At 39.5% G+C, this 27,480-nt stretch overlaps 1 protein-coding gene across 4 annotated transcripts in view; it reads right to left on the bottom strand.

Annotated features, from left to right (window-relative positions):
- The window catches only part of tiam2a (TIAM Rac1 associated GEF 2a), a 102,639-nt gene that overhangs the window by 36,328 nt on the left and 38,831 nt on the right, over nucleotides 1-27,480 (bottom strand). For 2 of the 4 annotated variants that reach the window (XM_055161281.1, XM_055161287.1), the window contains exons 2-8: nucleotides 19,330-19,420; nucleotides 15,267-16,397; nucleotides 11,604-12,045; nucleotides 10,696-10,868; nucleotides 9,371-9,595; nucleotides 5,420-5,605; nucleotides 3,957-4,100 (exon numbers count right to left, since the gene is read on the bottom strand). In XM_055161281.1, coding sequence (XP_055017256.1) covers nucleotides 3,957-4,100; nucleotides 5,420-5,605; nucleotides 9,371-9,595; nucleotides 10,696-10,868; nucleotides 11,604-12,045; nucleotides 15,267-16,391 — 2,295 coding nt within the window. In that variant the 5' untranslated portion in view covers nucleotides 16,392-16,397; nucleotides 19,330-19,420. Of the gene's footprint in view, nucleotides 1-3,956; nucleotides 4,101-5,419; nucleotides 5,606-9,370; nucleotides 9,596-10,695; nucleotides 10,869-11,603; nucleotides 12,046-15,266; nucleotides 16,398-19,329; nucleotides 19,421-24,445; nucleotides 24,582-27,480 lie in introns of those variants that run through there. The other 2 variants (XM_055161294.1, XM_055161278.1) reach the window with 2 other exon arrangements.

The raw sequence follows: 27,480 nt of genomic DNA on the forward strand, positions 1-27,480 counted from the left end.
CTGGTGACTGGTTTGTAAGTTTTTATTAAAAAGACAGAAGAAATTATGCACTATCCACAAATTTTTCTTGTTCACACATAAATCTATCACTTTTTGATAAATCTACAGACACACACATTACTAATTGTTGACTTTTGCCCCGTTGTGACTGAAGTTTGCAGGTTTGTCACTGATATGTGACCATTCCTTAAAATATATTTTAAAATGTCTGATGTTGTTTTATGCATTTTCATAAAAAATAAAATAAAATAAAAAATAGGTAAACTTGAGCACATTTCTCTTTCATTTATGGTGCATTACATTACACTAGAATTTAGAATTTTATACTTTTACACTGCCCAAACCATGACCAATTACAAATGAACAAACTCAGTTTAACCAGGGATTATTTAATCTAGGGGTAGGTACCATTAAACCACTAACCCTTAAATCAGGCAGAAAAACCAACATTCCTAAGCACGGGATCAAACTAACTAAGGATCTGGATAGGATTACCCCTACGTTTTCTCAAGTATACACAAACCCTGCTCTGACCTTGCAGTAACTCTCCCTCACCAGCACTTGCACATTTATAGCATTTCTGTAAACGTACACTAAATTTAGCGTGCATTACCAACGCTCACACAAATCCTCACATCTCCCTGGCCTACTTCCCACAAAGCCTGCTACTCACTGTTTACATCCAACCCTGGACAGGAAAAGAAGACAGAGGAAAAAGATGGCTGACTTTAGGGCTAGGGCTGTCAGAAACACGGTTGCGGGGCTAAATGGGATTTAGGTTCCGTCAACAGAGATGAGTCAGTATGGAAATTGTGGTACAAAGGCTGCAGGCGAGCTCTCTGATGTTTAGAGATTGAAGGGAAGAGTAGTAAAAGGAGGCTAAGGAAAATTCAGATTACATAGTGTTTTAGGTTAGGAGAGAGAGATAAAGTGACAGTGGATCTCAGAAGGAAACAAAATAAGTCTCAACCCAGTAGTCATGGCTAGAAGAAGTACTTTGAATCTGTAAGCGGTAAAACTTGAAATTAGGAGTGGCGATAAGAAAAAAGTAAATCATGTTTGTTTTTGGTATTGACACAAGATCAGGAAAATAACTTTTAATATTCAATTTACAAACATAAGTCAAAAGCATGCACAATAGGTAAAATCCTCCTACTAATTCCAGACGTACACCGTTTCGATCATTTCACTCAGCCCCAGCTCAAGCTGTTCAACTAAATCGCAGAGTTTAAAAGTTCACAGCTCGTGGAACTACTTCAACAGAGCGAAACCCTCATGAGAGGCGACAGGATTTCAAATAGGTTTGATATTCTTGCGACCTACAATACTACACTAAGCACGACACCCAATTAAGCCAAAACCCGGGCTGATCCCAAAAACAGTTGCACGAGTGAAAAACTGGCTCAAAACGGGCACAATGAACTCCTGGCTTAAGGAAGTCCTGACCAAGTCTTGCTCAAGATCTGGAGATGGATCCCCAGGTCCTACACTGTGATGGCCATTGCGCCTGACAGGTTTGAGGATCAAATGCAAAGTGCGATAAAGTGAATAAAGCATTCCTGAATCTTAACTAAGACAGGGTTTTAATTAGTACCATTTCACACAAAGAAAATAACTTAATTAATCCAAACTAACTTCACATAACTCCCTGTTCCAATCTGTTAGATAGATCAAAATCCCACCACCCACAGTGATGAAGACTTACAGTGCCCAAAAATAGTCACATAACAGGAAAGACCTCCCATATTACTGAGACATTGAAGGAAGCCTTTGAGGTGAAGATGACCTGAGAGAAAAAGGGAAGCTTTTTAATATTTAGCATCTTTACACCAGCCATCTGCCGGAGTCTGTGTGACTGTGGAGAGTCGAAGGGAGAAGGGGGAAGAGAGAGAGAGCGGGGAGAATGCCTTTCACCACATATGGCCTTTAATAATTCATATTTGTGCTAACAGCGCCACCTCAGCCTTCTGCGCTGCAAATCACAACTGGGCTTCATTAGAACTGGCTGGGTTGGCAGGAGTTCCCTTGTAGAAAAATAACAACGCACAAGATAACACATTTTCTGCTAGACGAGCAGCCGTATCAAAGCAGGGTGGGCTTAGTTTAATGGATGAGCAGAGCAAATCGGAACACTTTGTAGGCAGTTTGATGTCACTTAGCGAGGAGGCCGATTAGCATTTAACAACGCTAACCTGCAAACTACACCACATCACAGTTAATGAAAAGATAATGTTTTTCTCTTTGCCCCATTCAAGACTTGCATTTCCTGCTTCTCTAAATAGACCACCAGCGTTCTGTGCAGTGTGCCCACAGGCTGCAGGAGTGGTGGATTCCCGTATCAATAAATAAAGAGTCTAATTACTAACCTGGGAGAGAATTCCAGCCCCCTTGCCCCACAGCACCTGGGTAAGGAATGCTCCCACTGCGCTTTCAATGATGGGAGGTTTGCTCTCCAACTTCACCGGGGATTCAGAGTTTGTGTACTTCTAATTAATAAACTCTGCTTTGGGGGGATCGTAAGTCAAAGCTGCTTTCTCTTAACAGTGCTCGCTGAGGCAAAGTAAAGTGAGCAATAAATGTTTTCTGGTTGTTTATTTAAAGAATACGCACGCAGGGGCTAAGTATAAGACCCTGCATAATATTAGGCAGAGTGTGGATATGGTTTTGAGCTGTTCAACACATGTACGGAATGATCCTGTATTAAGCACTGGGATAATCCAGACCACCTGAGGAGTTTTATAACTAATAGAGACTCACAGAAGATTATTCTGTCATTTTACAAGCTAAATCATGCTGAAGGAAAATAAAAAACACAACTTCTTGGTTTAAATAATGAATTGGATGTAATTCTGTTTTATGTGTTTACAGTCGTCCCTCACTATAACGTGGTTCACTTTTCGCAGCCTCACTGTTTCGCAGATTTTTTTTTTTGTGTAAGTTTGCATGCTTTTTTTCTCCCCTGTTCCTCCCTCTGCGTCCTGATTGGCTGAGGAACTGTAGACCATTGTCAGTCAATCTCCTCCATGCCGTGTCTCCTGCACAGTACAGAATGTAGTCAGCTGCCACATTTACATAAATGTTCGATCTCTAGCAGTGTGATTCTGAAGTGCTGTATTTCTGCAAGACAAAACCCCCAATGTCGACGAAACGTTCTGCACTGACAAAGGCTCCTGAGGTTGCACCCAAAAGGAAGAGGAAGATATTAACCATCACACAGAAAGTTGGACTTCTGGACATGCTGAAGAAGTTACATGGCTGTAGGGCGCCATTACGGAAATTAAATTAAATGAATCTTTGGTTCGTTATATAAAGAAGGAGGAAAATAACATAAGGACGACAGCAGCAATAAGTTTTAAGAAGGATGCAAAAAGGGTTGTAACTGTCCTGTCTGAGAAAAGTGTATAAAGTGTGTGGTGAGGAGTTTTACAGCCTTAAAACATATATAATAATAAAGCTGACTACTTTGCGGATTTCGCCTATTGCGGGTTATTTTTAGAACATAACCCCGCGATAAATGAGGGACCACTGTAACTGCTACTACCGCTTTTAAGGTTTGAGGCAGACATTGAAAAATATGAGCAAAATCATACTTGAGGTTGCAATATCTGAGGTTGCAATAATTAATATTATAATGACATGTCAGAAAACTGTGACAAAACAATAATACTATCTAAGTTTTATCTTCATAAAAATGTTCAAATGATCCACTGAGGTATAACTGAGATATTATTATTTTTAATTTGAAATGACTGCTCTATACAATGTACTCTATCCAAAAGCAGAAGTAGTCTAAAAGATGCAGCACATTGTTCCAGCCTATTCATCTTTATCAAAATTACACACATGGAATCTACAGGTCTGATATGTGATTATGCCTTTTGAATATAATGAACCCTCTGCTGGGTTTGTTGACGTCCATGGTGCATTCAAAGACCTATTATTTTCTGTGTGTGTACCTGTGATGCAGACGGTCTCTTCTCTCTGCCTCTCCTTGTCAGGTTGTCCAAGCCTTTGAGGGACGAGAACAGACCTCTCTTTCTCTGTCTGCAGGTGAGGGACAGTGAACGCCTTCTCAGAGTGGCCTCATCACGTGAACAAATCTGGACAGATACACACAGTTATCAGTAATGACATCCATTTCTCACTCAAATGTCATTTTATCAGTTTACCTTAATTACATAGAATTGCAGTAATGTAGGTGTAGTGAGAGACGGTTATGTGCAATACAAAAAGCCTTCCTTTCTTTTGTTACATAGCCCTGCTCGTGTAATAGGCAGACTGGAAAAAGGGCAATTATTTCCATGGCTAACATTATAGACACTTTCTCATATGATTCTCACTGTACAAGTATTAAAAGTATTGTTTCAACCATTACATGCTTGTCTCTAGAGTGATATTATTTTCTTTGCCTAGAATATTCCAGATAATGGTATTCGACTTCTCCACTGACACAAACAGGTGGTGGACCTTAGAAAAGTTACATGATGAAACTATAAATTGAGAGTAAAGGCCTGTTTTCACGAGAACGCTTGTGGGTAAAAACGACATATATTTTATCAGAAGTGCCTTTCGTTTAGACGGTGACAGCATTTTTGGGGCTTAAAAACACAAAAATCTGAAACCACCCTCCAGAGCGGAAAAGTTGAATATGCTCCACTGTAGCATTTCTATCTATACTGCCCAAGACGCAAAACTCTTGTCAGATCTGCTCACGTCGCGTACACTTTAATGTCACATACATCACCACCTAGTGTCACCATTTCACCACCTGGCATGCATACCCAATCGAATTCCACACACTTTTGCGTCACCGTATGCACACAGATTTCCTTCTGAAAATGCTTGTCTAAACACGGAATAAAAAGTGAAGACGCAACGCTGCTTTTGCGTCTTCTGTCATCGTATAAACGTAGCCTTATGTTTGCTATTCCTGCTACAGCTACATTTACACCTATGACTCTTCACTTCGTAGAAACCGTCTGACCTTGCAGCGTTAGAATTCTTTCGCTTGACGGTAGGTGGGTACTTTTTTCATTTAACCAATCGCTGCTATTTGGTCATGACGTATGTAATGTATCGCTAACGAGGCTAACTGGTATATTAAGCTTTTCCCAAATCCTATAGAAAGAAGGGCAATAACGTCTTTCCCCTTGATAAAATTCACCAAACATTCTCTTTGTTCCGACTTTAAATCCTCAGTCTCGGGAATCATTGCCAACACAGAATGTATGGCTCTTCGCTGATTGGCTGGTGCCTGAACTCACCCTTCCAGGGTTTTTGTGAACCATTTAGTGTATTACGATTCCTGACCTAGTCGCTGGAGAGAAATGAAATTGAGCAGAGGCACTAGGTGGCACCAGCCTGGCTACAGTTCTGCTACGATACTGAAAAAATACTCAAATGTATATATGTTCCTTACCAATGCATGGAATGACGACACAGAGAAGATTCCCAGGCGGGCTAGCGTGGTTTTGGTAGGTCGGCTCGCTATGGCCAGTAGACTCTTTGGATTGGGCAGCTCTCCTCCTTGTAGACTGGCCAGGTAGCAGCGCATTCTGAACAAGTCCATGTTGAACCTCTCCAAGTTCTGTTCCCACTGCTGAATCTGTAAAAAGTTTTAAATCTAAATTAGTGGACATTTTAGGGACAAAGCTGAATTGGCAACCCAGGGTCAGTAAAACTTATTTGGTTTAACTGCTTGCAGATGTTGGGAGGAGGTGCAAAAAGCCTGATAGCACAAATGACTGCAGATCTGACTTCATGCATTGTAAACCCTTGGATTTACTTTATGTACATTCAGAAAGCAAAGTGACACTGTCCAGACCACTTTTAAACACACTCCTCACACACAATTTATGGCGTCCTTCGTCCTCTTGCTGTTTGCATATGTAAGCTTTAGAAAGTGCTTAGTCGCTTGGCTGGAGACTACTTTTAATGGGAACACTTTTACTTAAACAGCTCGCCATAACAACTGGGTTTAATGGCTTGAGTTCATTTACAATAGTGCACCTTGTGGAGTTGTCCTATTACAGTTCACCCTGATGGAATTCCTTAACATTGCACAGTGCGGTAATGGGCCAGGCGGTGCTTTGTGGACCTTTGGCTTTTTAAACATCGTAAACAAAAAATTCGCACACAAATCACCATGGAAGCGTGTAAAACTGTGTGCAATGTGCCATGAAAGGGCTCGTATATCAGCACAGGTGGACTAACAGACCTTGAGTCAATGACATTTAAAGCATGGACATTTTTGAGGTGATCTTGAGTATGGTATGTAAGTCATTCACATAAAAAATGGAAAATTGGCCCTAACTATGATGTGGGAAAGAATGATTTTGAAGGTTTTTTTTTTTGCAGTTTTGTTGAATTTTATTGAAAAAGAGAGGGCAAATTGTGTTCTTTCAAAACCACCAGTGTGCTACTACTACTATTACTGCATATATTGTACTTCTGTTATTTTTACTAAAACTACTTCAAGTTACCTTTATTACTAGTTAAAATCATTGTTTCCCAAAGAATAGATCCTCGGGTGGTTTTCGGGTCACCTTGTCACGATCTGCATGTAGGTTGAAATGTTAAGACATGTTTTGTATAATTTCAAAACTTTTTGTAATTATTTTATTGACTATTTTGCTTCCAATATTTATGGTTCAATTGAATGCTGAAAACAAAAAGCGACTTATCCTTTTATTGCTGGTTCACTGACTGTTTTTCTGTTTAAAACTTGAGTGATACTAATTGTTCAGAGAGATATGATCACTCAGTCAAGAATAAAATATCCTCATTAATGTTCAATAATGATCAAATCCACCATTATTTTGTGATTTACAAATAATGTCTATTGACTTGGTTTGCGAAGGTTGACTTTTAAAATATGGGTCCCCAGAAAAAAAGTTTGGAGAGACAGTGCTTTAAATGACCACATCAGCTATTAACTTGAAAACTACTGCTTCATGATATCACAAGGGAGAACAGAGTGTTTTGCGTTTTGGGGACAGACTAATTATAAAGGATTATTCAAGAATAATAATAAGGGATTACTAAATTTTCTTAATATAGGACCTTTAAAATTTGACTACTTAAAATCCCAAATGCAGTAAACTACCACAAAATCACACTCCAGCAGTCAAATATTGGCAGCTTTATTCGGGGTGGTTCAAAAATAGCTGCAAGCAAGAAACTTAATAGGAGCATGTATTCCAGTGAGCATCTTTGTTGTCCCTTCAAAATGCTGATGCAGTCAGTGTTTGTGGACCGCCTTCTGAGACTGGACCGAATCAGTGCTTTTAGACAAACAACACCATCAGTTAAAAACAAGATCCCATCTGGACTGCACGCACAAATTATTTACATGCATTTCAGAGCCATTAACCCTGGCACAAATGAGCAATCCTTGTAAGTGATGCTCATCTTTTCTTATTTGGCATCTGCTGTCTTAATAGGTCTTAATGCAAAATAGGCCCTCCGATGCAACTTGATCATAGGGCGAGTGTGTTTAAGGGGAGCACGTAGGGACATCAAAAGACATTTTCTGGCGCAGACATGGGTGGGGGGTGTGCATGGATACATCAAAGTTTAGTTGTAGTTGATCCACAGAAAAACTCTAAATCTATCATCAACCTCGAGGCACTTTTCTCCCCGTGCACCATCCTGACCCTGTGATTGAGGTGGCATCCAGGGGTAATTGGAAGCAGATACATTGCATACTGGTCGTCTAAGAGTCTATAAGCCCAGTGACAAGCCCATTGGTCATCAGTAGTGCAGGACTGACTGCTTCCATTTATGGAGGTTGCATGGAGGAATTTGTCTATAGAGAGATCTGTAGCAGGAAAGTCTGAAAGGAAATTGGATGTAAGAGAAATTCTGTCACTAAGGCAAGAAGAGAAGGAGCATTCACAAAGAATAGAAGAATAGAGCACAGCTAAAGCAATGCCCCTACCTTACAATGCTAATTATGTTTTTTTTTGTTTTTTTGTTTTTTTTTAAATAAAGGAGCACAATGTAACTTGTTTGTCACCTGCATTTCTATTCAGTGTTGGGAGTAATATGTTATAAAAGCATAAAGTGCTGTAAAGCATGTATGGCATTAAAGGGAAAAAAATTTAATATTTTGCTCAGTACAAATGTCAGTAAAGTGCATTATAATGCTTTTTTAACCTGGATTGAAGTTGTGGGTTTTTAGTTTTTCTTCATACATTTACTAAAATCATGCAATATCAGCAGCGGTGAAGCGCCATCATTACAGTTCCAAGTGTCGGGATGGGCCCAGAGGTGTGCCCACTTACACCATCAGGTAACCGCGGGCAAAAGGACCAACACAGAGCTCCGCGCCACTCGGAGCTAACCGCAGCTGACGCCTGATCGCGTTTTGCAGACACCCTGCTCCACGGGCTCGGGATTCTCTCAGGGGTGGTCTTAGTCCAAGAGTAGTCCTGGTTTAGTCCTGGTTTAGTCCTGGTTCAGCTCTGGTTCAGTTGCAAGCAAAACAAGAACATCTCTATGTTTGCAGTTCTTCCAAAAAAGTTACATAGTGTCCCTTTAATATTCAATACAAAAATGTTCAAAAGTACTTGCTGGGGCAGTTGAGCTGATGCAGTCCCAGATAGATTATGGAGGTGATTGAGTTCAACTTTCCCACACTCCCCTGCAAATACTTATTGTCCTTTTACCAGTATTAGTGTTGTTGTTGAGCTTTAGATTATTGGCTCTTTATACCCTGTGTAATCTGCTGTATGTGGGCCACAGTGGCATGCTGGGTACTTGAGCTCCTCCCCAGGGCTGCGCAGAGGAGGAGGAGGAGGAAGAGGATAATGCTCACAGAGAGACCATTACTCTAAAACATCTGGAATTACAATCTGATGCTCTGGGATTGAGCCGCTCCCATGGGTTCCTATAGCAAAACGCTTGGGGACTGATGCATTTAGGCCATTTCACCCACTGACAGGAAGAAATATTGCAATGTTGTGTTCATTCACAATGGCTGCATCAATTGTACAAGATTTTTTTTAAATCCCTGAATTTATTGTGCAGACCCCATTCCAAAAAATGAAGTACATTACAAACACAAAAGAACATAAAGAATATATCAAGTTAAGAGGTGCATATATTTTTGCAATTCAGTTCTTTCAATTCTTAGCAGGAACTCAACTTGAGATTAGAAAAAATATGATTGTGGCACTATAAAAGTCTTCTTAAGTAAAGTAATCTTTAATGATAGGCTAATGGTTGTTTTTCAATCCAGTCAACTTTTTGAGAAGGAGGGGAATTTCTAATAAAATTTTAAATTTTTTTCTTTTGTTGTTTACATTACAAGACATGAACCTTGTCTAAAATGATAAAGCATACATTATATTAAATTCCTGTGTGTTACCTGGTTCTCAATAGCTTTGCGGTTCTTGGGGTCATGGACCACAGTCAGTTGTAGTTCGGCCATCTTCTTCATCTTGCTGTCCATGTCAATCTTCTGAAGCAGAGCCCGTACCTGACTCCTCAGCAGACGCACCGTGTCCTCTTTACCCTGACGCTTGGCGAGAAGAGACGCACTGGCCGAGTGGACCGCAGTCACCCAGTTCTCCAGGTCTGTCTGGTTAGAGGCCTGGAACCACAAAAACATTTAAGGTGCAGTGTAGAGGTTTGAGAGACAGCCACCTGCTTGTCTCCATGAAGATGTTATTGCTTTGCTTAAAATGTTCCACTGTATGGCATTTGACATTATTTACTTTGTATTTATTCATTTACCGGTTTTACTGCTCAAAATTACCTTGAAAATGTCACTTCTACACAGATCTGACCTGTGCTTGTCTCTTAACTTCAATGCTATATTGTGGAAGCAATCGTATAACCACGGGCAGAAAAGCATTTTTAATTTTTATAAAGATCTAAACAAATTGGATTTTTTTGTTGTTGTTTTGAATTGTTGTTCTTTTCACCCTGGTAACAGTTTCACCAGTGCAACTTTTTGAGACACTAGCTTTGATACCATTACGTTAAATGCAGTTTAATGTAATGGTATTGGGGAGTCTCCTGTTCTTGTCTATTTCTACCACGTATCACAATCAGATAAGATGTAGGCCAGGTTGTGACAGTCTAATCAAAGAAAAACTGATTGATTGATTCTGTACACACACTCATTATGCACTGAAAATATGCACTGCTAATCATCTGTTTCATAATAATCTGCATGATTCATTTGGCATGTTGGTTATGAAATCAATAATGTTTCCTTGAGACCTAGAATGACTCAATACAAACAAATGCGTGAACAGAAACGCTCGGATGTAACCTTGGTGCTGTGAATCTTTCTTTGCCTCTGGGCTTTTGTCAGCTCCATATGGCACTGTTTTATTAGATGCAGGTCTAGACACTGTCACCTAGAGCAGTCTGGGAGCGTATATTCTTTAGCTTAGAGAAGGCTGCTCAGCAGTAACCAGGGATGGATATGAATTTGTTAGCAGTATGTAGGTCAGTAGGCACAATGGGCAAACGCACAGTACTCTCCAGGTACTTGGCCTACACATCTACAATTTAAAATAGTTTCAAGTAAAATTGAAATGTGATACCCTGCTACCAGAAGGACAGGCAGCCAAGTTTGCTGTGACAGTTGTAATTTTAGTATAATCCCAGTGGTGACTCTATCAAGTTAAAATTAAACAAATACATCAAAGGAAAAGGTTAAAGAGAAGAGGCGTTATGTACCTGGAAGAGATAAACGTCTCCATATGAGTTACTGAGGCAGAAGACGTTTTCTTTTTTGGGGTGTTCGGGGACAGCCTGGACAATACTGTCTTCTGCCAGAAGAGCATAGCGAGGAGACATGTCCTGCTCAGGGGAACCTTTACCATAGGTCTCATAGAAGAGCAACGTACAGCCTGGAAACAACAAGGAACATTACATTTACATATGTAAGATAAGTATTCTACTGGGCTACAGAATATCTAAATAATAATACAATAATTATATTAATTTCAACAAAGAAAGCTCTTTATTGCTTGTTCTATCAGATATCACTGCTTACCAGGTACACGTGTCATACTCTTCTATTAATAATGTGCAGTTTTTTAACATAGAATGTGAACTCATTGGTACAATTCAATGGTAACTTTTCCTGTTTATTTTGTACATAAGAGTGTTGTAGCCCTGTATTTCTCTACTTGCACAGTGTTGTGTTAAATTTAGATTTTGTTTTGTGTGTGGTCTATTTTCTATAGTTAAATACCCTTTTGGTTGAATATTTCTATTCTCCTGCAACACTGCAATTTCCTTATTGTAGAACAAATAAAGGTTCTCTTATCTATTATATCTTCTATTCAAACTCATCATACTGAGAAAAGGTTGTAAACTCTGTTCAAGGGCGACAGTGGTTCAGTGGAAACACTATGTTCCCACCAACTCAAATTTGTTTTTTTGTCTTTTAAATATTTATATTGTGCTTGTTTAGCTCATTTCTTGATTAGTCATCACATGTCAAACTTAGAGCATATAAATCCTCTCCAGAATGCAGAATTACCTTATTAATCAGTATAATCCACCTAAATCCCCTATAAAATTCAACTCAGCACATTGTTTCACTCATTAAGAATGCACAGTGGGATAATAACTCTGACCTTTTAGAGTGACCCAGTACTGCTTCCATTTGCGGCGTGTGACCAGCTCCAGCTTCCTGTCTTTGTGCAGCGTGACGAGGGGTTTGAAGGAGAGCCAGCCCGCCCTCCTCACCATGCCCTGCTCCTTTTCAAACAGGAGGTCCAGTTGCTCCAGTGAGCCCTCAGCTGACTCACTGTCACTGTCCCCTTCCTCAGTGCCCGTGGATGGGTCTGGTCGCTCCGTTGCTCCCTGTCCCGTTCCGGTCTCCAGCTCACGCATGAAGTTCTCGTAGATGTTTTGGCGCAGGGCATCGTTGGTGTTTTGGTGGATGGCCCCTGAAGACTGGGCTCTAGATGATCCAGAGAACCACAAGAGACTGGAGACCTGGGAGGGGGAGGTGTCAGTGGTGAGGCCGTCTACGCCGCTATCAAAGGCATCGCTGGGGTTGAATCTGCCAGAATCCTGCAAAATAGAAAGTAGTAGTTTTAAAGTTAGAAATAAAGTACATTTGCCAATACAGATAAGAAACGGCAAAAGCATCCAGTGTCTTAAAGATGTATTGTTTAACTTTTGCATTGAAATTAAACACATATTACACACAGATTTTATATATATTTCTGTGAACCATTTTTGATTCTAACCTCTATAGAAGTGGATGTCTTGGAAGTGCTTTGATCAAGCCGTCTATCCATCAGAGTTTGACGCTGTTATTGGTCATAATTAAAATACTGATGCATTTTGCAATTTTTAGCCTGAGAAACCAATGTTCTCTCTATAAACTTTCAATTAGACCTTAGGTAGTGCAAAAAATTAGCGTAGACATTTCCAAAGAACCAAGTCAGAGCTACTTCAAAGTCAGCATTACCGGCTCTGAATCTTCGCTGAGGCTCAGAAAGTGGGACAAATTTCTTGCAATGGCACCTGGGAGCTTGGAACCCTCCAGGCTCAGACAATTTCCAGCTCTGTTGTGGCTTCCCTATTCCCCAAATGAACACTTGATGGAAGTGAGCTCTTTCATGCCTAATGACTAGTCTACCAACACTTGACTAGATTGCAGCATCGATTTTGCCCCTAGCAACCAAGTGGAGTGCTCTCAGCACTGGGGCTCTAGAACCTCATTGTCATCATATTTTTTGGCCACTTTAAACATTTTTATTCAACAGGACATAATTTGTCTGCTTTGAATTTCCAAGTGTAGTACTTGTGAGCTCTGCAACTACATTGATCACCAAGTTGTTTTTTTTCCACTTTAGGCCCATAGTTGCTTCCATTGTATCCACATACCTAACAGGTGAACAAACAAAAAAGATACATTTCATAATAGCTGTACTGCAGGGGACTGGCTTAAAGTCTATTAATTGATGATCAGGAGAGGACAAAGCCACCCATTTCCATTACATCGCTTTATATTTGTACTAAAATGACATTTCATTTCAACATCTTATAAGATTTTTTTAATAATAAAGGCGATAAGAGTAATACAAGTTACAACTATAACATTTTTTTCTATATTTAGCTACCACACTGACAGCCATGAACCCTCTGAACCACAATTTCACTATTTAACAATTTCATACATAAACAACATGTCGTGAACATTGGGTGTGCCGTTTTTGACATTTCCTTCTTTTCTCTTAGACTCAGTGTACACAGTCCCCAGCTGCTTCTCATTACAGAAGGTCCCTGGTCTTTGGCACAGAGATCTCGTAGTGACCTTTAAACCACAACAGGGCGCTGCAGTGGAGGGGCAGCTCGGCGAGACTTAAGCCAGGAGTCTGGTTTAGCTTCTGCTGAAAGGAGCTACTGTGACGGAGGAGACTGGGCACTCAGCAAAAGTGCTCCCAGAAGAACTATGTAAATGCAGCAGGAACTTACAGCAGCAACTGGGAGCAGACAGACCGTATAATGTCAATCACGGTTTCCTGATTCTATACATGAATACTTCAACAACCTGACTCTCACTGCAATTATGGAACAGTTAATCATATTAAAAAAAAAGAAGTATACATTTACTTTCACCTTTACTACTACAATTTATTTGCATTAGGATAATAATTTTCTTCTTAAAACTGTATTTATTACACAGTTTTCTTTTAAATTAACTATAACAACTACTGTGACTGGAGTGGGCAATTCTGATGAAGTGTCTAACTCAAGGAACACAACAACAGTGAGCTTCTCCTCCACTAACATCAAAAGATATCCAAATCTCTCGGTAAGATATTATCACGATATGCATTTTATGGTGCGATATTTATTGCAATATTTTGGAGAGGCTGATATAATTGTAGATGGAACACTTTTTTGCTTTTAAAATACCTTGACAAGATTTTGGTGTGAATTATTTCTGTCATAATCCCAAGAATTCATGTAAAAATATATTTCTTCATGTTGTTTGTGCTGAAATGAATCATGGGATATGTAGTTCCCGATGTTTATTAGCCATTGGTACTATAAAACAATGCATCTAAGCAAAGGATTTTGTAATTTGATATATTGTGACAGCCCACGATATTACTGTGAGACTTCTGACGATATGATATCATGCTATTTCGGTTATTGTTACATCCCTAATCCTCAACATAAGAAATATGCTTGTTTAAATCAGTAACCTAAAGTTAACAAGTTTACCTTTTGCCGTTAAGCGGCAGAACACTATTATCCCCCAGTGGGCACAGGCCATTCTGCTAAGCCCTCATGTATGGCCATAGATTAGCGTAGCGCTCCAGTGATCTGTGAGATTTAGTGGTGGACATTACTGATCTTAGTGAAAGCCTTGTCACACTTAAAATGAAGACTATCACATCCTATGCATTCATCACGCAAATGACAGGGTCAAGTTAGGACATCCTTTCTATTTCACTGCTTTACATGCCGTTTAGATGCAAGGACAGAGCCACAAATGTCTATTAAGACCACAATGCTGGCCTTTAGTTTCTTACTGGACACAGCTGGCTGAGCAGCAATCCTTCTAAGCAGATTAACTCTCAAAAAACTGTGGGGCCAACCAGTAAATCTTTGCTAAACAAAAGCCAGTGCAACTATAATGTCATTCATTAACATGGAAAGGGGATAGGGTTAAGTCTGTGCTTGTGTTTAGTTTCATTCCAACTGAATCTCTGAAAAGCTTACAGTTATTCCCCAAACACTCTACTTGAATTTACAAGGAAAAGCAAATTGAATGAATCAGCCAGTTGTATCAAGGCTATAAATACAGACGCGGGTTCGGTCACGGTTTACAAATGTTCTCCATCAGATTAAATATTCTTTATACTTTGCACCATTTTGGTTGTTGAATTCGTAAAAGCATTTCTAAATGACATACACCAGCTAAAATAAATTGTGTGATACATATTCATTTTGTGCTGTCCCACTGTTTCCAAAGTAGAGGTAAAACTATACAATGTCCTAGTTTCAGGCTATCCTGTTTTGCAGATCTTTACACAACTGACTTCTTGAGAACATATGATGCAAACAGGACATGAATGGGTGTATGGTTTCCATACAAACGCATAGTCATTCATTGCAACACTATTCTACAGAAAAGGATTCAACTCAGTACCAAAGAAATCTTATCATCACCTCAAGAACATACCAGGGATGTCTGATTATTGCATGAACTTTGCAGGAAATAAGTGATATCAGATTTTGAATAACAGTCTATGTCAGTTGTGTAATCTTACCTGGGACTTTCTCTTCTTGCGACTGAGGCTGCCTGTCCAGTCACTAAACCGTCTGATCCGATTCTTGATGGAGTCCTTCTTGTAAAAGCCAAACTCTTGACTGCTCAGCTCCTGTTGCAGTTGCCTCTCCTGCTCCATCCCTTCACTTAACGTATGAGCTTTGGGTCTACGACAAGGCAAAGTATAAGAGGAGTACTGCTTGGATTCAGTGCTCTCTTCCTCTAAAGGCACATCTACCACTGATGCAAATGATGCTCGCGGCATTCTCAAGTCCATTAGGGGGCGCTCTAGCTGTGAAGTCAAGTCTCTAGCTGTAGGAAATGTAACTGCAATTGTAGGTTCCCGGTAAAGATCAGAGATGGTCATAGGAGGTTGCTCAATAAAGGAGTCTACTTGGTGGATAGGGGAGTTGTCTAGTGTCCTATCAGACTGACAAGGCTGCTCTGCTTCACACAGTTCTGTGGCTGGCCCCCACGGAGAGTCATACCAGGAGCCATCGGAGCTAAGAGAACTGCCTTTGCTAGTCCTGGCAGTGGAGGAGGTAGACGCAGGGGGTGGACCACTACGAATCATATTGGGTTCTGCAGAATTGGGAGTTGAAGGTGGTTCCAAATTAGGAGAAAATTTAAGGAGTTGTACTGGACCATTTGCACCATCCAAGACAAGTGGGTTCCCTGAGGTGTTGGTAAACTCCACCCTGAGACTTCCATCCTTCTTGATGACCACCCGAGGACTGCTCTGGTCCTCTTGCCCATCAATTTCTTCCTCGTTTAAGGCACTTCCATTGAGCTCTGCCCCATATGGATTGTCATCATAATCGTCAGAGAGATGCCGCTTCCTTATCCCGCATGCGGAAGAGCGTTGCCAGCTAGGGCTCCCCCTCTTGGTGACGTAGTCGTAGTGACGGGTGGAATAAGGCTGGCGGCTTTTAGGGGGGGACAGACAACCACGACCAACACAGCGTGCTTTGTAACCAGAGCCCACCGGAGCACTCTTCCACCACGAGTGAGGAGAGAGGGCATCATCTTTGGACAGGCGCGGTTTTAGGGAAGGAGGCTTGTGCTTTCCAGGGAAGACGGTGCCCTTAGGACCCTGGATGCTGTACTGACTCTCAGAGTTACCCATGACTTCCTAGAAAATGAAAATACAGGTTACCAAGAGAACATCAAGAAATGTATGCCAAATATACTAATGACAGATGATACTGAATGAACATATTCACAACAAACAACCTACACTACCGGTCAAAAGTTTAAAACACCACACTTTTTCCAGTTTTTTTATGGTTTACTGTTTACTGTTGACTAGGGATATAACAATAACTGAAATTGTGATATCGTATCATCAGAGTTCTCACAATAATATCGTGGGCCATCACAATATATTGAATTACAAGTCTCTTTGCTTAAATTAAGAGTTATGATGCAGCAATAGCTAAAAAGAAGACCTACATAGACCATGATCCTTTGCCCCATTTCAGTGTAGATTACAAAAAGAAATAACACTTTTAAGTCTTGGCTCTTTGGATTAAGTCTTGTCAAGCCATTTTAAGAGGAAAAAGTAGCATATTAACAGTTCTGTTAGCCTTCACAAAATACTGCAATAAATATCGTACCGTGACATGTATATCGTGAAAATACTGTACCGAGAGATTTGGATATTATTACATCCCTACTGCTTACCAAAATGTATTCTAAACTTTTGATTAATGAAAGTGTCCACCTCTGGCAGATTAACAGCTGAACACACTCAAGGTATTCTTTTTACAAAAGAAATCAAATATTCTTCAGAAAGTTCTTTCCAAGTCTGTTGCAGAACTTCCCATAAATGTGTGGCACTTGTAGGTTGCTTGACTTTCACTCTTCTGTCCAGTTCATCCCAAACCAGCTCGAGGGGTTTAAGTCTGGAGACTGTGCTGGGCACTCCATGTTTTCAAGCTCACCATCTTGTTCTTTTTTTTCCTGAGGTAATTTTGGCAGAGCTTGGACTTGTGTTTTGGTCTTTTATCTTTTTTTTATCCTCTGGCTGTTCAGTTCTTACCTTTGAACCATTTCAAGCTATTCACTGGACTTGCACAACTTGAATTGCAATAAATAACTGGAAAAATTAGGGCATTCTAAAACTTTTGACCCGTAGTGTACTTACGCAAAATTGACTATTATGAGCTTTGAGACGTGCTATATTGTTAACATGTCTAGATTTGGTTTTATTTCATTCACACATGTTTGAGTAACCCTTTATTATTAGTCTGTCTACATCTCTAAATCTCAAAATGCTCTGTTCCAACTTGTGATGTTATGAAGCAGTAAATTCAAGTTAACAGCTCTTTTTTACAAGTGAAGTGTATGATATTTAAAAACACAGTGGAGCACTTTCTGTATTACCACGTCACAAGGTGAGTGTTTTCTTTGGAGCGAAGAACTTGTGTGTTTTATGATAAAGATGTGTTTATTAAAAAGTATTGCTCATAATTATTAAACTTGATTTCAATTTGATGACACAATTTGGTGATATGAATATCTACTACTATAAACAGATGAGGTAGTGATACTTTCATGTTATCAAGTTGTTGCCAATACACAACCTTAGCTACTATTCTGGAAAACACATCTCTCCACACATATGGCAGTAAAATGAATGATACGGTATGACATAATGCCAGCTCATCGAGAGTATAAAATTAACCCATTACTCATAAAGCATAACAAACCACCATTAATTTTACTGTTCCTCTTTCCGAACAGCAGTAGGTCCACATCTTCCTTATGTCTCTAAAATAGCTAAAACATAAATTGTTCCGCAGCAGCTGGTCATTATACTGCGAGCGCTACTCCATCACAAATTTAGTACTTTCTCTCTTCTTTCTTTCTCAGCTAAGCCAAGTGACATGAGCTGGCTTCATGTTATGCTTGTTATGTGTGACAAAGCTCAGGACAATGCAAAATCACTTCCAGGCAGCGGACAACACACACTGGATTAGCAACAGGGATCCATGACCAGTGCACAAAAACTGACAGTGAGAAGGATAGAGAGAGAACAGCTGCCTGGAGAGAAGGAGCGCTGTACTACTGTGTGGGCTGGCATTACGCAACACTTCTATAGAATTCATGCAACAATTTATGGATTATAGCCCTGGGCAGATTACGGAGGTTTGATTAAGATCATAATATGCAATAAGTAGTTTAAGACCATGTTGCAAAACTTTAATTTCAAATGGTCATGGTCAATCATAGCACTAAATATTCGGGATGCAACAATATCCAAATCTCATGGTACGACATTTATGGCAATATTTTTAACCGGATATGACATTTTTTTGCTTTTAAAATACCTTGACAAGATTTTGGTGTGAATTATTTCAGTCATAATCTGAAGAATTCATGCAAAAAACATATTTCTTCATGCTATCTGCACTGAAATGAATCATAGGATATGTAATTTCTGATGTTTATAAACTGTTGCTACTATAAAACAATGCATTTAAGCAAAGAAACTTGTAATTCGATATATTGTGACAGTCCGTGATATTATTGTGAGACTTTTGATGATACGATATCATACGATAAAAATATCTGTTGAAAGGATTTTTTCAGAATAATCTTTCCTAAACTTTGCAGATTTAATTGATTTTAGGCTATATTCATTAACTTAAATTGAGGTCTATAGTTTCTTTGTATTCATGGGTTCCAGCTTCTAGTAACATTTTTAAGAATTCTTCCCATTTAAATTATATTACATTTTGAATGGTTAATTGCTATGGCAACGGTCCTAGTTTTTCATCAGTCTGAAACCCATAAATATTGCATTTATTTTTATGTCGCAACATTTTCTGTACTGTATGTTTATGTTGCATCATTTTCTATTATTGGCATGGGTCATATAGTCTCCAGTCAGTGACCATTTTTACACAGTAGATGTGATTTGGTTCTCATAAACTCCCAAAGAACAACATTTTACAGAAAATAAATTGATGCTACGCTAACAATCGCTAAACTAACCCATGTTTTAAGGACAGTGTTAGGTCATAAATTCTAAATCCCATGTAATCCCTTCTATCACTCACCTCACCTTGGCCTCTTCACAGCTCAGCTCCTATGTGGACGCCTCTTCTCTCCACCTCATCGCACAAAATAGTCCTCAGTCGTCCAGCTCATCTGAAACACAGAACAGGGAGATCCCATCTGAGTGCTCCGTCCTCACCTCACGGCTCTGTAATTCTCCGCCTGTAATCACCTCCGAGTTTGATGACAGGTGCCACTTTAAGAGCACATCTAATCCACACCATTTACCAAAGCACAGTGTATGGCAAGTGCACATTACCGGCTACTGGCAGACCCAAACACCCATTGAGAGTTTTATACAATGGCCTAAATGTTCTCAAGATTTCAGGGCAAACTAGGGCGTTACAACAGCCTTTCCATTAAAGAAAAGCCCTGTACAGTATACTGGTACCACCCTTGTGCAACGTTTCCAACTGCCCTCCTTGAATCATCTCTCCCAACCAAACATTAGTTGCATTTTTCCACCTCTACCACAGCACATGACGTATGGTCTTTTGATCGAAACTAGCGACCGTTATTCTTAGCGCCGCCTTGCTGCTTACTCCACAGATGTTTATTTTTAAACTTTGGAAATACTAGCTCTCTTTTTTTTTTAACTTGACAAATTCATCTGGTGTGCAGGATCCAAAACCAGGACTGGCCCCTGCAGCAGAGAAAGGACATCTGTGTTGAACATAACCTACTTACATGCATGTAACTGACACTGTCCAGGAAGTCTTTCAAATAGTGTGCTATAAGCATGGCGGCGCATATGCAGTACGGATGAGGTTACGGTGTAAACAGCCCTCTGTTAAAAGCCCTAACCTTTTGGGATTAAGTGATCGGCGGCATTAAGTGTTTATCTCTGTAGCTTGGATGCACCTCGACTCTGAAGTGAGATTAAACAGTACCTGCTGACTAAATGGTTCACAGAAAAAGAATCCAATGCATCAAAGAGGGAATAGTGAAACTGTGTTAAAGGTGAAATGTGCACTGTGTAACTTTTTTGAGGGAAGGGTTTGCCACCAGTTTGTCTCCAAGATGAGATGTTATTGCATTGTCTCACAGTACGGCATTAAACGCATTCATCAGCAAGTCAGATCTGTGGAGATGCGACCCCTAACTCATGATTTTAGGGTCTTTTTGAGCAATAAAAACACTTATCATTGCCATATTGTGGAACCAAAGAGCTAACAACTACAAGGAGACAAGGTGGTGGTGAATCCTCCAACAAAAATGTTACAAAGTGTACCTTTAAAGAGCCAAGATGTGATGAGCTGAAAAGGATCCAATATATTTGTGTCAGTCCCAGTTCCAGATAAATACATTACATTATGAAGAGAATCCGTGTATCATTTGTTCTTCAAAATAAAACCAAAAATAAGAAAACGAAAATACAACTATTTTAACCAACTATAAAACCAAAATGAAAAAACGGATAATGATTTGTTTTTCAGTTTTCAGTTTTGTGTTTAAATGCATAATAACGGCCGTTTCCCGTTTGCGTGACTTAAACTGTGATGCCAGACTTTTGCGCCGCATACGGACTGAACCAGGACTGAACCAGGACTGAACCAGGACTAAAGCAGGAGTAAACCAGGTCTAAACCGGTCTCAGTCCCAGCCCCAGTCCCGGTCTCAGTCCTGGTCTGGTCTAGGCCCGTCCCAACATTAGTCCTGGTTCAGTTCTGGTTCAGTCCGTATGTGGCGCAAAAGGCCGGCATCACAGTTTAAGTCAACGGCCATTATCCATTTTTTCCATTATTCATTTCAACACAAATCATTATTAGTTTTTAAAAATTTTGGTTTTGGAGACAAATTATAAAGAAAATAGTTGTTTTTTCGTTTTCTTATTTTTTAATTTATTTTGAAAAACAAATGAATGAATGATACACGTATTGAAGAGCATAACAGAATTTATGCCAACAATGTGAATCTGTGCATTCTAGGAGGCAGATGTTTTGTTCGGATGACCTCAGAAAAATGGTTTAGGCTGTCAGTAAATGTGCCAGTGCTTTTGTCTCAGCCTAATTTTACACCTACGATCCCGAACATGCTGAGTGGAATAAGGTTTATGAATGAATGTTACAATGTGAGTGTGTAAATCTATCATGGAAACTTGGCTGAAGACATGCAGGCCTGGTAATGAACTTGAACTGTGTTGATGACCTGATCAGGAGGAAAGGACGAGGGACATAACACAGAGTACTTTTATGCATGCTATTCTTTCAATTTTAGGATAGCACTCAAATATAACAATTTTACAAGAAAACAAAGCTCTTCTTGAAGGAAACTCCAGGAAAGCAGCTGCACACAACACAAGAATCGGCATAAAGCACTCTGTCGAAGTTGTCACACTGACTTCTTTCTTTTAGCACTACTACTGGCACTTCTGTCTCCAAAGTTGATTCAAAATATGAAAGGCTTAGAGGGAAACGCACAATCCTCCAAGCACACACACAAACACACACATTCGCCGTCTGCTGCCAGTTGAAATGCTGCATTGTGTGAAGCGATTTGGGTGCAACAACAAAACAAGTCTTCCTTTAAGCCCTGGCATAAGACCTCCCCTCCCTCTTCCTTTTTCTTGTCCAAAATGGCTTCCTAGAGGCCATCTGCTCCCAGGCCAAAGGACCACAGGCACCCCGGCCTTCCTCTGCACGCCCCCATGACCTGGCATTCTTCTCGGGACACCCTCGAGGTCACGCCCATGGAAAGCTCAATGTTTAGTCTGGATCTGGGCACGTCTTTAAAAAGTCTGGTGGAGGACAACTTCAAGGAACGGACCACACCTTGATGCTATAAATACAGGTAGCACAGTGTTCACAATGACTCTTAAAAAAGACTAACAGACGAAGCTGGTTTTGGAAAAGGAAAGCCACAAAACAATGCAGTAAAAGACATGCCAACGTTAAACTAGCTCAGTATATTGCAACTTCACTTATCACACGAAATGATCCAACTCTTCTAAGCAGGTGAGAAAGTCCAATTACAGAGAGACAGAGTATAGATTACACATTTGTGTAAATAGAGAAATAGAAAGTTTTAAATATATTTTAAATATATTTTACTAGGGGTGTGCAAAAATATCGAAATATAGTACTGTTTAATATGATGATACAGTATCGATATCGTGGGCTGCTGTATCGATACATCGCCAAGAGTATTTTTTGGTATATTTTACTAAATTATTTTGTTACAGTGCTACAGTTTTGTTGCTTGTACAGAAGAAGAAAACTTATTTATGCAGCACATTGGACATATTCACAGTTTTGAAGATTAAAATGTTTGTGTTTCATATGAACTTTGCACAAGAAGTAGTTTAACAAAGACTTTTAGTATCAGGCCTATCATTTAGCCTTTATTTTTTATCGAACTGTATCGAATCGATTTGAAATATACTGTATCGAATCGAAAGTGCACTGTATTGAGATATGTACTGTATCGTGGCTTATGTATCGAGGTGTGTATCATATCGGCAAATTCTTAATGATACCCTGCCCTACATTTTACTATTTTGTTCTTTGTTTTATGTTTATGATATTGCCAACGTACATTCCTGGTTTGTGAACTCTATTGTATTTACTGACACTGAAATACAACTTTTTCTGATTCAGTAAAAAGCACACCATGTCCTTTAATTACACACTAAAATGAAAAAAATGCCTTTAATTATTATTACAAATAATTGCAAGACATTTCTCATTTCAAAACTGCAGCCAGGGTGTAGTAACAAATTTGAATAGTATAATAATAATAACTCTGCTTGCTCAGGCTGTGACATTTCCTCCGTGACACAATTGGCCGTTATGAATCAACAAGTGACAAATGAGTAGGTCAAATAATCAAATGCGCATGAAGTGCCTCGAAGGTTTGCACTTGGCGAGTTATTGTGTTATAAGAGGGAAGTATGAGCTCATTTGTTATTTGTAGGGGCTGTTAACACACAAGCACACAAGCAAGTCGCCTTCCTCCCGTTAAATCACTGCCCATGGGACTGCTCTCTTATCACTTTCCTTTGGCACGGTGACAATAAGACTCTTAAAGCGACAGTAAATGTATTCAAAATAATGCACAAGCCACAAGAGCAATTATACTGGTTACTTAAGTCAATCCAAACAATATTGCTGGAGCCATGGATGGTTAGGGTCTATCTCCCACCAAGTTTTGTCATATGAACCAGATTTACAGTGTCCTGGGGTTGTTTGCTTATGAGCTGAACTGCCTCTATGAATCACAGTGAAAACCCGTAATATAGTGTGGCAGATCAAGAAGAAGCCACCACACATCCATCAAAGTGCTTGTTAAGTGTCTTTTGGACTTTTTCATTATATATTCTCAAAGCTCTGCGCCTGGCTCTGGACCAAAAATGGCATCGCAAGCAGTACTGAAAGATTTAAACACAAATGTCATAGCTATTCCACACTGGTGCCAACAAAATTTAAGTATTTTCAACTAGTTTTAGACTGTACTCACAATTTATGGTAGAAATGAAATGTTTTAACTATATAAGATCGTTGGAAAATGAACTGAATGGTTCTACTTGCAACTTCTGGTTAAAAATATTTTTGTTTTACATACAGGGGTGTAAAATCCCTCAGTCGTCCATAGAATCCAGGGCAAAGAAGAAATTAAATTTGTCAACTAGACAAAAGTTTATTTGGTTGAATACATTTCGCAGCTCATCCAAGCTACTTTTGGAATTTCTTTTTCTTCCTTTGCCACGTTTTACATCTATGATTTAAATCCACACACACAAAAAACATTTGCTTTTACTTATTCTACTCTAAATTACTCTAACTTTATTATACTATTTATACTAAAATTTCCTTTAAAAAAAATCTAATGTTGTCTTCTGTCTTCTATTAAGATTCATAAATCATTCAGCTGATGCAATCCCTGTCTGTATTTGTCCATAACAATACAATATTCATCTAAGTGCTTCCGAGGATGAATGGCAACTTTGTTTATCAGACTTCACAGCGTACATCAATACACACTAAGGCTAAAAAGTCCATGCAACATGCTAGCAACTTAGCAACACCTGTCAATAGCCTTCACAATGAATCCTTTATATTCAAGTTGCCAGCTAGACCAGTAAACAGCAGTAAACAAAGCAATTCTATATAACATCCCTTACCTCTGTGGCCTGGGCTTTAATCTCCAGGCTCTTTGTAGAACTACAGATGTGAAAAAGTAGACTTGCCCGGTGTAGGTTTTGCCTGAGTGAAGTCTTAAAGCAACACACGCACTCTGAACTGACTCATGCACACACCCCAGACACTTTTGGAAGACACGTGGAAACTCCCTCCCGGCTTTGTGAGTAGACTGACGAATCACAGCCCTCCCAGGGTAACCCACGGCAACGGGGAGGAAAACGATCTCAACAGAAGACAGTGGAGATGCTTATGGTGTGTTTGCAGTTGTTTTTCCGACTGCTGGCTTTTCCAAGGATGCAGGCGCAAGTTTTCCGTAGAAGTTGCAATGAGTTTGAGAAAGTGCAAAGCTGGCTGCGAGGGAGGTGGCTACAGAGGGAATGACTGGAGCCCTTGTCTGACCCTAAATACCACAATGACCCCAAGAGGAGGCCAGCAGGGAGGTAGCAGCACAAGGGGCATGTATGTGAAGTGGAATGGGTGGAGCGAAGTTTATGCCAAAGAATAAGGAAAAAAGTTGTAAATTATAGAAGGGAAATTAAGTTAGCAACAAGGCTGGGTGTTCTTAAGTCTGGAAAGTAAAAGTGTTTTGAGTAGCAGAAGTGTTTTGGGTGACTAAGCCTTATTCCAGAGGCAGAAGACCGCTGTCGTCTCTTAAACACATGCATGCATTCATTTGTCTACATGTCGCATAACTGTGGTCGCCAACTCAAACTGGACCCATTCACAAAGCCGCAGCACAACTCCATGCTGCACTGAAGAGGAGGAATGTTACTAAATACAGACACTTTGTTCATTTACAATGCTTATTTAGCTGCCCTTTATTCGATTTTGGATGATTTGAGTAATAAAAGCGTGAACCTCATCAAAGCCAGTGTCATTACATTAATTTAAAGACCAAACTCCAGCTTCAAAAATACTTAAGACTCATTTCTGGAGTGTGTAAAAGCACTTATTTAGTGTCACAATTTTGATAGTAAGGAAAAGGCTATGTTTTTGACGCCTATTTCAATACCACAATGTTTTTTTTTTGTTTGTTTGTTTTTTTCAATGTAGAGAAAAATTCCACACACTGTCTGATGTGAATTTTTTTAGGACAAACAGGACAGTGTACCCAAAACAACATAATTCAAAAAACAAAGATAATCAACATTCTATTTTATTATTCTATTCTATTCTATTATTCTTCAATTTCATTTTTCTATTCAATGATTTTTCTACTATGATTAACATTGTATTATTATTATTATTATTATTATTATTATTATTATTATTATTATTATTATTATTATTATTATTACACTGTATGTTGATTATCTTGAATTATGCAGTTTTCGGTACACTGTTCCTTTAAGATCTGTCACCCTTGGGTGCTTGCCACACCCTATTTAAGGTGGCCACCTGAGCTCTCATTCTGTTTGCCTAATGAGGGCCTAGTGTCGAAACGTTGCACGGTTTGTCCTAATAAATTTCACAATTTGCAAGTAAGGCGGTGTGTGGGATTTTCCATGTTCTTGGGCTGCTCCTTATCCTCCAACGCCCGTCTAAAATAATTTATGTGTGAAGTTCTTTATATTACCATGTGGCCTTATACTAGTTCCGATTGTGATCAAGACCATTCCTAGATTATTCTGGAAAAGTCAAATTCTGTCTTATCCAGTTAAACTTACTTTGTGTAATTTCTCTTCCAACTAACTATGAATCAATCAGAAATTATCAGAGTACTAGAGCATTATTCCAAAAACACAACAAGTATGTGATCAGATAACTGAAGCGTGCCACTCTACTCCTTGTACCTCTCTTTTAGACTTTTTTTAAAATGCCATTTGTGTGATGGAACTTGTCACATCACGGGTGCAAAATGGAAAACATGACACCTACCATTCCTATACCCCCATCTCCACAAATGTGTTCCTGAAAGCGCTTTCTCAATGTCACGGCCCCATGAGCAGCTGTGGAATAGTCCTCCATCAACCTCCTGCTTGACATTGGACGCGTCAGCACCGAAGACACAATATTAGGGCTCAACAACATTGTTAACAGCACAATGGTCCCCGTGGACAAGTCTGGGCGGCTCTCAAAGCCCTTTGTTAGGCCCTGGATGGTGCTAGCTAAAAGGTTAGTTAACAGCACGCAGGGAAGAAAGGCAAAAGAAAGAGGCACCAGGAAAGAAAGACAGCTATAGGGAGCTAAGGAGCCTGCACTTTTGCATATTCATACACAGAGCAGGTGCTGCGGCTGATGCTTGTCGCCAAATGATCTGACCCTTCAATTAGGATCAATTAAGAACCAAATTGGATCTCACGCACCAAGAATATCCTACACTATTATGAATAGATTTATCTTTCCACATAGAAGCAATATGATGATATGGTGAATACATAAATTAAAATAGCACAAAATTACTTGAAGACAGACTCTTTGCTGCATTGTGAGTCATATACGGCAATATTTCATGGAAAAAATACACACAAAACACATTTATCCTTTTACTGACCTCTTGTGGCTGGAACTAGTATAGTCATTCATAAATCTTATATGGCGGATTACAAAAGAATAACAGGTCCACACCCATAACTAAAGTCCGTTTGAAATCAGTGCCATCCCAAAGAATGTGCTGAAGTGGTGGTGCAGTGGAGTGAGAGTTTATCTGCAGATTTGCCTCAGGCTCAGTCTTTAACACAGTGTTGATACAGAGCTCTCAGATGACCTGATGGCCTTTCTGTAACACACAGCTACAAAGGCTCCCAGACAAAGCCTGCATCTGTCACACACATGCACATTCAACAGGTTAACAGTAGACCTGGATTAACTAACATACAGCACAATGTAGGGGTTGTTTTTAGAGCCTTGATTCTCATTTATTGTATACTGTCTCAAGGATTTAACTAAAGCCATATGAACATTTGAACCAAAATAGCATATTGTCAAATGAATCAGATCATGATTCTATTTTTATTGTCATTTTGCCCAGCATAGAAGATAATAGACATAAAACAATGACTCATGCTCTTTTGGC

Source organism: Boleophthalmus pectinirostris, unplaced genomic scaffold (assembly GCF_026225935.1).
Source record: "Boleophthalmus pectinirostris isolate CB_2022bp ecotype Guang Dong unplaced genomic scaffold, ASM2622593v1 HiC_scaffold_10, whole genome shotgun sequence".
Classification (NCBI taxonomy): Eukaryota; Metazoa; Chordata; class Actinopteri; order Gobiiformes; family Gobiidae; genus Boleophthalmus; species Boleophthalmus pectinirostris.